The sequence below is a fragment of the Mesoplodon mirus genome, assembly GCF_964341445.2.
Source record: "Mesoplodon mirus genome assembly, chromosome: 12".
Lineage (NCBI taxonomy): Eukaryota > Metazoa > Chordata > Mammalia > Artiodactyla > Ziphiidae > Mesoplodon > Mesoplodon mirus.
The window spans coordinates 74,277,043-74,289,244 of record NC_138988.1 but is presented as its reverse complement, the minus strand read 5'-3'; the positions used below and the strand labels follow the sequence as shown (position 1 = coordinate 74,289,244).

The 12,202-nt window shown below is 40.6% G+C and overlaps 1 protein-coding gene across 3 annotated transcripts; it reads left to right on the top strand.

The window, feature by feature from the left end:
• Positions 1–1,218: 1,218 nt before the first annotated feature.
• On the top strand, positions 1,219–12,155 carry MRPS10 (mitochondrial ribosomal protein S10). Of its 3 annotated transcripts, none has more exons than XM_082639760.1 (7): positions 1,219–1,293; positions 4,218–4,282; positions 4,374–4,443; positions 6,383–6,519; positions 7,497–7,605; positions 8,730–8,819; positions 9,286–12,155. In XM_082639760.1, the coding sequence occupies exons 1-7, from the start codon at positions 1,246–1,248 to the stop codon at positions 9,367–9,369; spliced, it is 603 nt and encodes a 200-aa protein (XP_082495886.1). In that variant the 5' UTR covers positions 1,219–1,245; the 3' UTR covers positions 9,370–12,155. The 3 variants fall into 3 exon arrangements, with proteins under 3 accessions (XP_082495886.1, XP_082495885.1, XP_082495887.1); XM_082639759.1 differs by having other exon boundaries at positions 4,371–4,443; XM_082639761.1 differs by lacking the exon at positions 1,219–1,293 and adding an exon at positions 2,065–2,181 and having other exon boundaries at positions 4,371–4,443.
• Positions 12,156–12,202: the final 47 nt, after the last annotated feature.

The window sequence follows — 12,202 nt, the reverse complement described above, 5'->3', positions numbered from 1 at the left end:
ACATCCAAAAGAGACTACTAAGAGTTCTACTTAGTAGAACTGGACCTTATTACAAAGTCAGCACCAGGGGTGCTGCAGGGTGGAAAAGGCACTGAACTAGGATTTTGAAGATGGTTGTTGGTTTAGCTATAACTAACTCACCCATATGACTTTGAATGAGTCATTTCATCTCTGAGCCTCAGTTTCCTCACCTATTAAATTAGGACAAGATGCACGTCTCCTTGTGAGGATCAGATTAGGTGACATAGGGAAAAGTTGTTTGCAAGCTGTAAGGTCACCATCACTGGCAGCTGCAGAACCCTCACCCAGATAAGGCTGCTAAAGGGGGCAGGGGCAAGCTGAGGAGCCATCCCAGAGGAGAGACTGATGCTTCAAAAGCAGCAACAGAGTTGGAGAGCTATAGGAAAACTCCACTGCCTAAGAGAGACCAGACAACTCTGAATGTCACAATTGACAGAGGGAGCCTGATTCTGAAAAGGCCACTGGGCAGCCTGCCAAGGCTATTGTTGTTATAGCTAGCACCATTAAAGTACAAACTCAGGTTGTTTCTCCAGTGCAAGATGAGGTAACAGATCCCGAGTCACGGACCACCTGGCCAGGGAATCGTAAACCAGAGACACTGTGACTCCCAAAACTACAATTCAGAAATGTCACAAGGTGATTAATCCCAGTCTCTTTGATCTTCTCCTTTAAAAAACAAAAACCCCCTAACTCAAATACCAAGTTGGAGTGGATCTGAGGCTTGTCTCCTACTCCCTTGCTTGGCGCCCTGTAATAAATCCTACTCGGCTACGAACTCCCGCTGTCAGTTTGGCTTTCTGCGAGCCACAGGCACACAAGCCCTTTGCTCCGTTATAATAGGGGAAAAAATCAACCATTCATCCACTACTCAGAGATAACCAGTGTCAATATATTACTCATGTTTTTTCCAAGTATGTGTTTGTTGTGTTTGCATCCAACAAAACAGGAACCGCAAAGGACAAACACGATTTGAAAAGGAAAGCGCTGACAGAACTCTGTAACTAGATACGAGCTGAAACTATTACAGGACGGCGTACAGGTCAGCTTGCGACCGGAAGGAAGCCAGCTACATTCACAATCCCACCCTCGGAGAGCGTGGAATCGCATCTCTATGGTTGTTCCGGTGCCGGAACACAGGGATACACTCTCTCCTTTTGCAGAACTCTATGGTCAGAGGACTACTCTGTGACCCCGGAAGCGATCCGGGGAAGCGGAAACGGCAAGATGGCAGCGCGAGCGGCGTTTGGACTTCTGGGACGGCGTCCGTGGCAGGTATGTGGCGTCTCTGGCAGGTATGGGGTGCGCTGGGGGGACTAGGCGGCCCAACAAGGACAGTTACCATTACGTCTAGCTGCCGCCTGTCATTCTTAACATCTGGAGCTTTCCGCGATATTTATTCCGCACGGCCCGTTATTTGCAGGAAGGTGGCGAGAAAAGGGCTGATTTTATCTCGAATTATCTCATAGGATAAAACATAAGTTAATGAGTCAGGGCAAAGACAGGAGCTAGAAAAATCGTAGACTGTCAGGGCTGGAAAGGATATTGAACAGCGTATGTTCCAGACCCCGCCTTTCACGTTTGCGAAATAAACTGAGGCTCAGAGAAGTCAAGAAGGTTAACCTCGCGAAAATTAGGTGGCACGAGATCTTAGACGCTTCCCACGGAACCAGATTGAGATACTTTCCGGATACCCGGGTTTCTGAGATTTAGACGAGAATCGCTGAAGTCAGAGGAGTGGGTTAGATATCCTCTGCTCGGTTCTTTGGAGAAAAAGCAAAAATTTGAGCGGCGGTTCTTAAGTTATTTGGCCTCAGCACCCCTTTCTTTACACTCTAAAAATGGTTGAGGACTCCGAAGAGCTTTGGTTTTTGTGGGTTTTAGCTATCGATTTTTAGCTTATTAGAAAATACATCCGAGAATCTTAAAAGTGCTTGTTCACTTAAAAATAAACTCATTGCATGTTAACATAATTAACGTTTTTATGGGAAACAACCATATTTTCCCAAACAAATTGAGAGAGAAGTGTAGCAGTGTTTTACGTTTTTGCAAATCTCTTTAATGTCTGGCTTAACAGAAGACAGCTTGGCTCTCATAGCTGCTTCTGCGGTCTGTTGCTATATCACACGTCCTGCAGCCTCTGGAAAACTTCACTGTGCACTGGTGAGAGAATAGAGTGGGAAAGTTGCAAATTACATCTTACTGTTACTATGAAAATAAGTTTAGTCTCCCGGGCCCCTTCTGAATGTGTCTCAGGAGCCCCTCAGAAGTCCTTAGACCACACTTTGAGAACCACCGTTATTAAATCAGGCACTGTTAGAGGTTGAAATTTTGAACTATTTTAAGACGCACTTACCCAGAACAGGCTCCACCCCCTCAAAAAAAAAGAAAGAAAGGAAAAAAAGGAAGGAAAGCTTAAGAACTTCTTAAGGTTAGTTTGTGGGTGTAATAGCACTTTAGGCTCCAGCTTTTTAAAAGCAGGGGGTTTATACTGGGAGAAGATGCCTGGGAAGTGTCATATTCCTTAGACCTGTGGGCCTTCTACACAACTGGATTGTGGGCTTAGGGGTATAAATGCGGGGAGGGAATTTTCTCTGTGATTATGTGTGGCAAATGGCACGTACCTCTTACTACCTTGTATTGTGCTTGATTTCCTTCTTTTTGCGTTTCTCCCTTGATCCAAGAGAGACTGTGAAAGTTTTGATTTGCTTCCATCTTGGGTGAAGAGTGGAAGAAGGATAATTAGCTAAGAATAGTTTGGTTTTTTTTAAACATAGGTGACCCTCTGTTGTTCTAATTAAGTTTCATTTGTACTAAACTGTTATTCTCATCTTTAAAGTATTTTTCAGGATCCTATTGAGCTCTCAGGTTACACTTTTAAATCTTGGGAAAGCTTAAGAAAAAAACGGGTGGCAAATGTGTATTACATACAGTACCATAGGTTTCCTACAACTAGAAATTTTGTTCCACCAGGGGGAGCTGACAGTAAGGATTTGGAAACGCTGTATTGTTGCAGTGTGAGGCACAGTAGTGGTATATAAGATGAGCGTAAATTCCAACGTGTATTTCAACTTACTTATAAAATTAGACGTTTAGGGCTTCCCTGGTGGCACAGTGGTTGAGAGTCCGCCTGCCGATGCAAGGGACACGGGTTCGTGCCCCGGTCCGGGAAGATCCCACATGCCGCGGAGCGGCTAGGCCCGTGAGCCATGGCCGCTGAGCCTGCGTGTCCGGAGCCTGTGCTCCGCAACGGGAGAGGCCACAACAGTGAGAAGCCCGCGTACCGCCAAAAAAAAAAAAAATAATAATAATAATAATAAAATTAGACGCTTATAAGCTAGTTGTCTCAGCCAAGCCAAGAAATAAATATGCTGGAAAAGGTGTATGAAAGCTTCAAAGAAGGGTACTTTAGAATTCTTATTCCAGCTCCATAAATTAAATTATAAAGACGCTTTTTTTTAATGCTCGAAAGTATTTAAGTAAAAGAAGTATTATGTTGAAATATATTTAATCTGTAAAAAAAAAATGGGAAAATGAAGTCACATGTTTTCTTCCTTGATGTCTGCATATTTAATTCATAGCTGTTAATGTGAGAATTGTTTTTTAAAAAAGTTCTTGTTCCTGGGCTTCCTTGGTGGTGCAGTGGTTAAGAATCTGCCTGCCAGTACAGGGGACACGAGTTAGAGCCCTGGTCTGGGAAGATCCCACATGCCGCAGAGCAACTAAGCCCGTGCGCCACAACTACTGAGCCTGCGCTCTAGAGCCCACGAGCCACAACTTCTGAGCCCGTGTGCCTAGAGCCCGTGCTCCACAGCAAGAGGAGCCACCACAGTGAGAAGCCCTGCACTGCAACGAAGAGTAGCCCTCGCTCGCCACAACTAGAGAAAGCCACTGTGCAGCAACAAAGACCCAACACAGCCAAAAATAAATTAATTAATTTTAAAAAAAAGTTCTTGCTCCTGAGCTTTAAAAAATATAGTCTCTAGTATTTTGAGAGTCCTTTTTGATTATCAACTCTACCACTGTCCTCTTTTTTTTAAATGAAATCTAACTTGGCAATTTAGTTACCCCAATATCTTCATCTAAAATAATGAGATAGCCTGTTATTTGAAGCATCCTGCATCTTTTGGGTTTTAATGGAAACTATGAATGGTTTGGGAATTGATTTTAATTCTAACACACATCCCCCTCTTTTTAAGGGTTCGAGGAATTTTTCTGTATGCAGTTCTAGGAGCAGTACAGCCAAAAATGGTGGCCTTCTTCTGTAAGTATATAATTGGATGTGCTAAATTGAATAAGAAAATGGGCACTTGTGCCGTTTTACTTAGGTTTCTCTTTGTTTCCGCACATAGCAGCACCAATATGAAGTGGGTACAGTTTTCAAACCTACACGTTGATGTTCCCAAGGATTTGACCAAGCCTACGGTATGCACTCCCTATTTCTTGACATAAGAAGCTACATTAGCAATAAATTTTCCTCATTATTTCATTTGGGGCTGTTTCCCAAACACTTTATGAATAAAAAAATTTGTTCTGGAATACTGGCAGGTGCACAGTGCACCTGAGAAAGTATTCACTGATATCCCTGAGTGTTCATGGTCGCTTTCAGTCTATTAAGGTAAGAGCTAATCGAATAAAGTGTTTACCCCAAATAGCTGTGGGAATGAGTAGTCTTTTGCTTTTAGCTCAGCATAGTGTATAGCGTTGTCATAATTGATGATGCTGAATACTTGGTATTATATTATGGAATTTTGTTGTTGTAGGCTTCAAGTCTTTACTGAACAGTGAACAGTGCTTTATTGTGAGAGAGAGCATTATCACAAGTAGAGAAAATCCGGGAGCAGCTGTGTAACCTTGTTTCCTTTAAGTGAAAGCCATGATTTCATCAACCCAGTTTTTGTATTATTTGTAGTTTTTTTAAATCCTAAAACTACAAACTATAATTTGTAGTTTTTTAAATTCCAAATGCTTCCAGCCCCACCCCTCAAAAATAATCCCCTTTAACAGTTTGGTACGTATCCTTCTAGACCTTTGTCTGTATATAATCATCTGTGCACACCATGAGCGCCAAAATGGAATTGTGTTATACCTAATGGCCTGCTGGTTCAGTGTTTTCACTTCATAGCATATATGAACCCCAGGTCTCCAGCTCAGATGCCTGTGTAGGCCAGGCCTGTAAGGAACGGTAACAGGGTGGGCACAGTGGCAGGCTGTACCCTTTATAAGCAAGACAGCTGCTACTTACTGTAGCCAGTTGTTGCCATGTGGGAAATCAGACCTAGTGATATCAGATTGTCTGAATTTTCCAAACTAAATGAAATTCAAATATTTGTGCAAAATCTTTTGATTTTTAATATTTGTAACAGATTCAGAATTATCTTTAAAACCCTGTAGAGACCAGTCATTATACATTTTAGGGCTATATTCCCCTTCTCTTGTCCCTCAACTTAAGAGATAGGATATCAGTGTATTCTCTTCTTCCAACAACCCTATCTGGGGTAATTGAGAGTGAATATCTAGCTTCCTGGTTAGTAAGTAGATCTCCTTTCAAGGGCAAAGTAATTTAACTCTGAAACATTGGATTAGTAATATAAATTACTGGTTTGATGGATGAATGAAGTAAAGGTAATTCACCTCTTGGAAGAAAGTCAGAAATGTCAGCCCCATCATTTCTAAGATCTTTAAGTATTAGGGTGGAAGAGGTGGAAGTTATTTGTACAGTCAGTGTCATGACATTTTAGTTAGAAATGAGCAATTTTTCTATTAGGGCAGGCAAAATAAACATGGACAAACCTAATAAAAAGAATATGAATAGAAGTAGCTCGCCTTTGTTTAACAATGTTTTATAACTTATAAGCACTTAAATCCATGCTCTCTCATTAGTTCCTGACAGAAGTGCCATGAGCTGTAGCGCAAGTATTGTCCTATTGATATGTGAGAAAACTAAAGTTCAGTGAGATTCTATTACTTGCCCATTGTTATTCATCTTTAAGTGGCAGAGTTTAATTCTCAATCCCGGTCTTCTGACCAGGCTACTTTTATTAACAGAACCCCAAATCCTTTCCTGTTGTATATTTGGGGTTTAATAACTATTAAGCTCAAGGTTCTGTTGGTGATTTTGTAGGTTGCTTGAAAATCCTTTTGATTCAAACTGTATTTTAACTGATTCTTAAGGGTCATCGTGGAGCCCGAATGTGGTTGTATCTAGATATTTAAGCTGTGTTAAGATGTGACTCAGCATTTTTCTCCCCACTTATTGGTAGACTCTGAAGTTGTGCAGGTGAGGGTAATACGTTAAATTTTCCAGTTGTAAATATTAGAGGAACCATGAGTGAAGCTTTTCTTTTTGATTTTAAAATTGCAGATAACCGTTTCTGATGAACCAGACACGTTATATAAGCGCCTATCAGTTTTAGTAAAAGGCCACGATAAGGCTGTATTGGACAGTTATGAATATTTTGCGGCACTTGCTGCTAAAGAACTTGGTATCTCTGTTAAAGTGTAAGTATGATCTTTCTTAATCTGACCTGTTAGCTGCTATTACACAGTCAGTCAGGAAAATGGTGCCAGTCCCAGCTAGGTCTGAGCTCTTAAAATGGGATAAAAACCCATGATGGGGAGAGATTAGGTTTGTTATTATTATTCTAAGCAAGATCATCCCTTCCTGTCTGCCAGAATTTTTAAATACTAGAATGAGTGAACAAGGAAAATGAAGGAATCCTTTCTCTAGAAATTGCATGGACTTAGGAGGCCCAAGAAGCCCTCGTGTCTGGGATCTCCATGGGGCAGGGAGGTGGATTAGGTGAACAAGCAATTCTTTCAGGCCTCTTGGATTTGGTATCTTTGCTATTATATTCACTGTTTCAAAACTGCCTTAAGAAGCACCATTCACCCAATACTTTTATGCATGAGCAAGGCAAGCTTCGTATGGCCTTGAAGTCACTGCAGGGTCAAGTATAACCACCTCCTGTGTTTTGTCACCTGCTCTTTCTGATGTTGAACGAGGCCCATATGGAGCTTTGCCAGTCTTGCCTTCTAGCAAAACTGAAGGAAACTCACATTTCCCGTAACAGACCATGGTTTTGTGCTTTTCACTATATCTGTAATAACACGGCAGACATTACAACCACGTCCAGCCCACGGTGCTGCGCCTCACAGTTCATGTGTTTAGTCAGTGCGAGACCTCAAGGGTGTGAAAGCCGGAGGCATGTGTGTGTGCACTTGCATGCCAAGGCTTGTTTTTGGGTCGATGGCAAATGTTCCTGTTGCTGTCTGCAGGTTTATTTTAGCCGGAGCTTCATGACAGCAGTTGTTAGAGATGACGATCTTGACAAATGGAAGTCTGTAAAATGGTAGTTAACGCCTATAATTGGGCGTGAGCGTGACCTGCAAAATTGTGGAATCATGTTTTGATATCAGTGACTCAGGTTCTAACATCACTTAGCTTAAGTATGTTGCTTCGCCCATTAATTTTCCAGACATGAACCTCCAAGGAAAATAGAGCGATTTACTCTTCTCAAATCAGTGCATATTTTCAAGAAGCACAGGGTTCAGTATGAAATGAGAACACTTTACAGATGTTTAGAGGTGAGTTTATTGCAGACATTCAGGCATTTTTTTGAAATGACCCAAATTTCACACTAGCACATCATAACTTTCCTTTAACCTTGCCCAGTAGACTTCCTTTCTGTCAGCCTATGCTGGGTAGTAGTAGAGAAGGTAAGTGTTTTTTTGTGTTTATAGAAGCAGCATGATAGGAAAATCAAACTTAAGTAAAGCCATCCTTCAGAGTAGTTCATACTTTAACTCAGTAGTGCACATTATGTTGACTAATTTTTATACAGTAAGCTATCATTGGAATAATTTTGCTTATATTTCAAAAATTCTAGCCACGTTTTCACACAGCTCTAATAATTCTTCTCACATGCTCACTGAATTCTCTATGTCCATGATGGGCAGCATTAAGGTTTTTCATTCGTCAGTTATCATTCATTTGTGCAGCCTCCCAGGTCAGCACAGTCTTGTGGTTAAGAGAAAGCATGGGCTTTGGAGTTGGACAGCCAGGTCCAAATACTGGCATTTACTAGCTGTGTGACCTGTGCCTCAAGTCCTTCATCTTTAAGTTGGAAATAATAACAGTACCAATTTCATACAGTTAGTGTGAAGATTAAATGAGATATTTATCTAAAGCACTTAGAATATTTCATCTCATGGTAAATGATTGGTAAATGTTACTAAAACAAGTGCTTGTGCATGTTTTATATGAGAAGCTCTGTACTAGGCATGAGAGTACAAATATCAAGACATAGTCCTACCCTTGAATGAAAAAGAAAAATCCAAAATTTTATCCACCTTGCCATGGAGCACATAAAATCTTATACTAACTCTATTTTATAATTTAGTCTTTTGTCTCCTTTTGTTTTGAGTTGTTTTGTGAAACTCTTAAACTGTTTTGATACCATGCTTGCCAGCTGGGTTCCATGGAGTCCTGGCTTTAAGGCATTTAGGAGGAAAGGGGACATTGCGGCTGTGCTCCCCTCATTCAGTTCAACCAGAGGATCTGCACTTTTTTCCTTTTAAATTGGGATTCTGTAAGATTTTACAGATGACGAAAAGACTCTACTGCCTTTACCAGAAAAGAAAAACAAAACCCCTCAAAATTTCTGCTTTAACCAGCATAGCATGAATCAATTTCACGTTTGAAATTTTAGTTAGAACATCTCACTGGGAGTACAGCAGATGTCTACTTGGAATATATTCAGCGAAACTTACCTGAAGGAGTTGCGATGGAAGTTACAAAGGTACGACTTGAATTTCTGCCTCTGTTGGAGGGAGATGTGTATTGTTGTGTTGATACATCGCCGCCTGATTCCAGCCCACTGGGTGGAGGGGAGGACCTGGAGGCAGAGTTGCCACAGTGGTTGGGGTCTACACCCGCCGTGCAGGGCGCAGCTCAACAGAATGCTGCCCCCGCAGCCCATGTGCTCCTGGAGCCACCTCTGATGCCTCCCTCCCTCTTAGCAGTTGTCTAGACATGGGTTCCACGTTGATTGGTGGTCCCTGGAGATCACTGAGGAGCAAATAGATTATGTATGTGAGAGTGTTTATCTACCATCGAGTTTTCTTCTCTGTTTCAAAGCCCTACAACAAGATGGGAGGGTAAAAGAAAAAAGTCAAGAGGACTTGAGGGAACAGAATGAATAAATTCAATTTGTGGCTGAAGAGTTGAGTCCACATTATATTATAATTTTGTTTTTCTCTCTTTAGACAAAATTAGAACAGTTACCAGAACACATCAAGAAGCCAATCTGGGAAACAATACCAGAGGAAGAAGAAGAAAGCAAGTCATAAAGTCTCAGAGTGACCACTTGTGCTGGGATGTGAAATGAGCATGTCAAGTGGAGGGAGTCTCCAGTGAAGACAGTTTCAAGTCACCCTGACTGCCCTCCTGAGGCCACGCGGCCTGATCAGTAGAAAGCAGGGATTGGAAGTTTACGATACACCAGACTATTGTGCAGGAACCACTTTATCTATTCTTTTATACATGTCATTGTTTCAGTTCGGATTTTAACAAATGTGAGCAAACCATTTGGACCACTCTGTACCAAAACAGTCAAATTCATATTTTGTTATTCCACTGTTGTTCAATTTTTAGTTTGTACTGATTGTGATTTGTATCATTTCATTCATCTAAAAGTGTTTCAGATATTCCTCACACACATTTCTTTCTTTTGAGGGACCTAAAAGGAAACTCTGATTAATTTAACACTGAGCAGTTAAAGTTTTTGATATTTACGTTAGAGCAGGCTGGCATATGCTAGTTTGGGGGTGGTGACCTCCAAGTTTTACCTCATGTAAGCGTTACATTCTTGAAAATTGATATACTTTATAGCAGATCAAGCACATTGGTGGCATGCGCTGAACTCTTCTGTAGCCCAAACCCTTTCACGGCTGCCGAGAAGGGTCACTATAATGGAATTTGAGCTCTCAAGAAATTACTGTATCGTTTCATTCATCCTGTAATTCATTTATTCAATAAGCTTTTCTTTTGTTGACTTTGCACCCAGCACTATAGTAAATACCAAAAATTGAATAGCAATAACAGCTTTCAAAAATTGTGCAAGGCACAAATACTTTTCCCTTATTAAGTTCCATGCTGATAAGACCTCTTTCTTTTGGTGAATAGCACTCTTTTTTGGGGATGTCTGCTTTTCCATAAAATTAAATAGTTAAAGCTCTGAAAGAGGCAAGATGACAGTGGGCTGAGGTTGTTGGTGTATCAACCCCAAGGGAGTGATACGTTTCCTTTTTACAGCAGAATCCGGCCCATGTCTTTTGTGGTTTCCTTCACATCTTTGGGGTAGTTATGACTTCTCAGTTTTCCACCCTTAATCTGGAGCCTCTGTTCTCTTTTCTCTGCTATCAGGTATGAGTGTTCTGAATGCACACTGCTCATGTATCAGACTTACATTACTGTCATTAACATGAAAAGAATTACAGCCTTGTGCCCCATGACCTCATTTTGTTTGCAGCTCAGTTGTCGACTGTGTCATTCACAAATGCCTAAAACCTGTTTATCCCAGGTATAAACCTCAGGATTAAGAACTAGTCAATAAAACAAGAGCAGTATAAAATTAACTGTATCTAGCAAAGCAGCCATTGTGACTCATTTTCATTTTGAAAGAAAGAAATCTTTAAAAATAAATGTAGACCCACATCTAATCCTTTTTTGTGCTTTTTTTACAGACAGTATCGATCACTTTATTATAATAGGATGACTTCTGCATACTCACCTCCAGTGGCTCTCTTTTAAAGGTGTACATCCATTTCCAGCTGTTTTCAGACTAAAGTAGCCTCTAAACCAGATTATTTAGCACTTCAGATTATATATTAAAATCTTGTTTTAAGATAAATACAGAGATAAACTACACACACAACAAAAATTAATGGTATTTCCTTGACATAAGTACTTGGCATATTTGAAGCCTACTTGATATAAACTAGGTAATTCTGATAGCCTGAGAGGGGTCTTTTTGTTTGTTTTTTAATTGGGTCTCCTGAGTAAAATGTATATTCTGAAAATTAGAATTAATGCCCAAGTCTCATCTTTCTGTTCATGGTGGTGACGGGAGGTAGTGAGAAAAGTAGACCTGATGTCAGGATGGACCAGAAGGCAGGTAGGAAGTGAGATGGTTTTTTATTGAGGTGAAGCCCTGAGTTCATTGTTATTTTCTCTGATCTGAAGTATAGTTTCTTTTCATATTAAATAAAATAGTGTTAAAGTCTTTTAAATTATTGGTAGACTCTACAGGTTAAACTCGTTCAGTGCCTAGTTTTGATGCTTTCAAAGAGAATTACTTAGATGTCCTTTGGCCACTTAGATATGCCACAGTAAATACATAAAGGAATTATTTTAAATCAGTCTATTTTTGTAACATTTCTGTTTGTCAGCTACCCTTCCTCCTTTCTTACACTATTAAATTAGCTTTACTGCAACATTCATGAGTAGCCGAGTAGAGAAAACAGGCTTGAGTCAGATAAGAGTTCAAACCCACTAACTGCTATAAACAGGCAAGGTGTTTAACCCTCTCAGAGCCTCAGTTTACTCATTAGTAAAATGTAGGAAATAAAACTTATGAAGGTTGGAGTATTGAATTAGGTAACTTGTAAAGCACCTCACACAGTACCAGGCAGATAATAGACATTCAATGAATACTAGCTATGTGAATGAAGAATATTGCCTGCCATATCAGTAAACAAAGGATGTTGCAGCCATCAAGCCATCACATTACAGCCACCCTAACAGTGCACCCTGAGGAGACTCAGGATGAGAAGTACAGGATACTGCCCCCAGATAGCTGAGGTGCATATCACAGGAATGATTTCAGTGAGCCCAGACTTGCATCTCCCCATACTTAGAAAAGTGCAGAATTCCTTAACTCGAGACACCTGGTTTTCTTTAATTAATGGTAATCTTTAATGTTCCGAATACCTGGTCTTTATTGCAAAAACCTCTGTATATCCTGGCTCTCCCCCTTGCCTCTTCGGAGCAGTCTCTCAGAGGTATCTGAGATGCTGTGTCCCGAGCATAAGTCCTCAGTTTTGTCCGCTAAATAAAACATAACTCTCGACTTTTAGATTGTGCTTTTTTTTTCAGTTGACAGCGATTACCAGATGGCAGAAC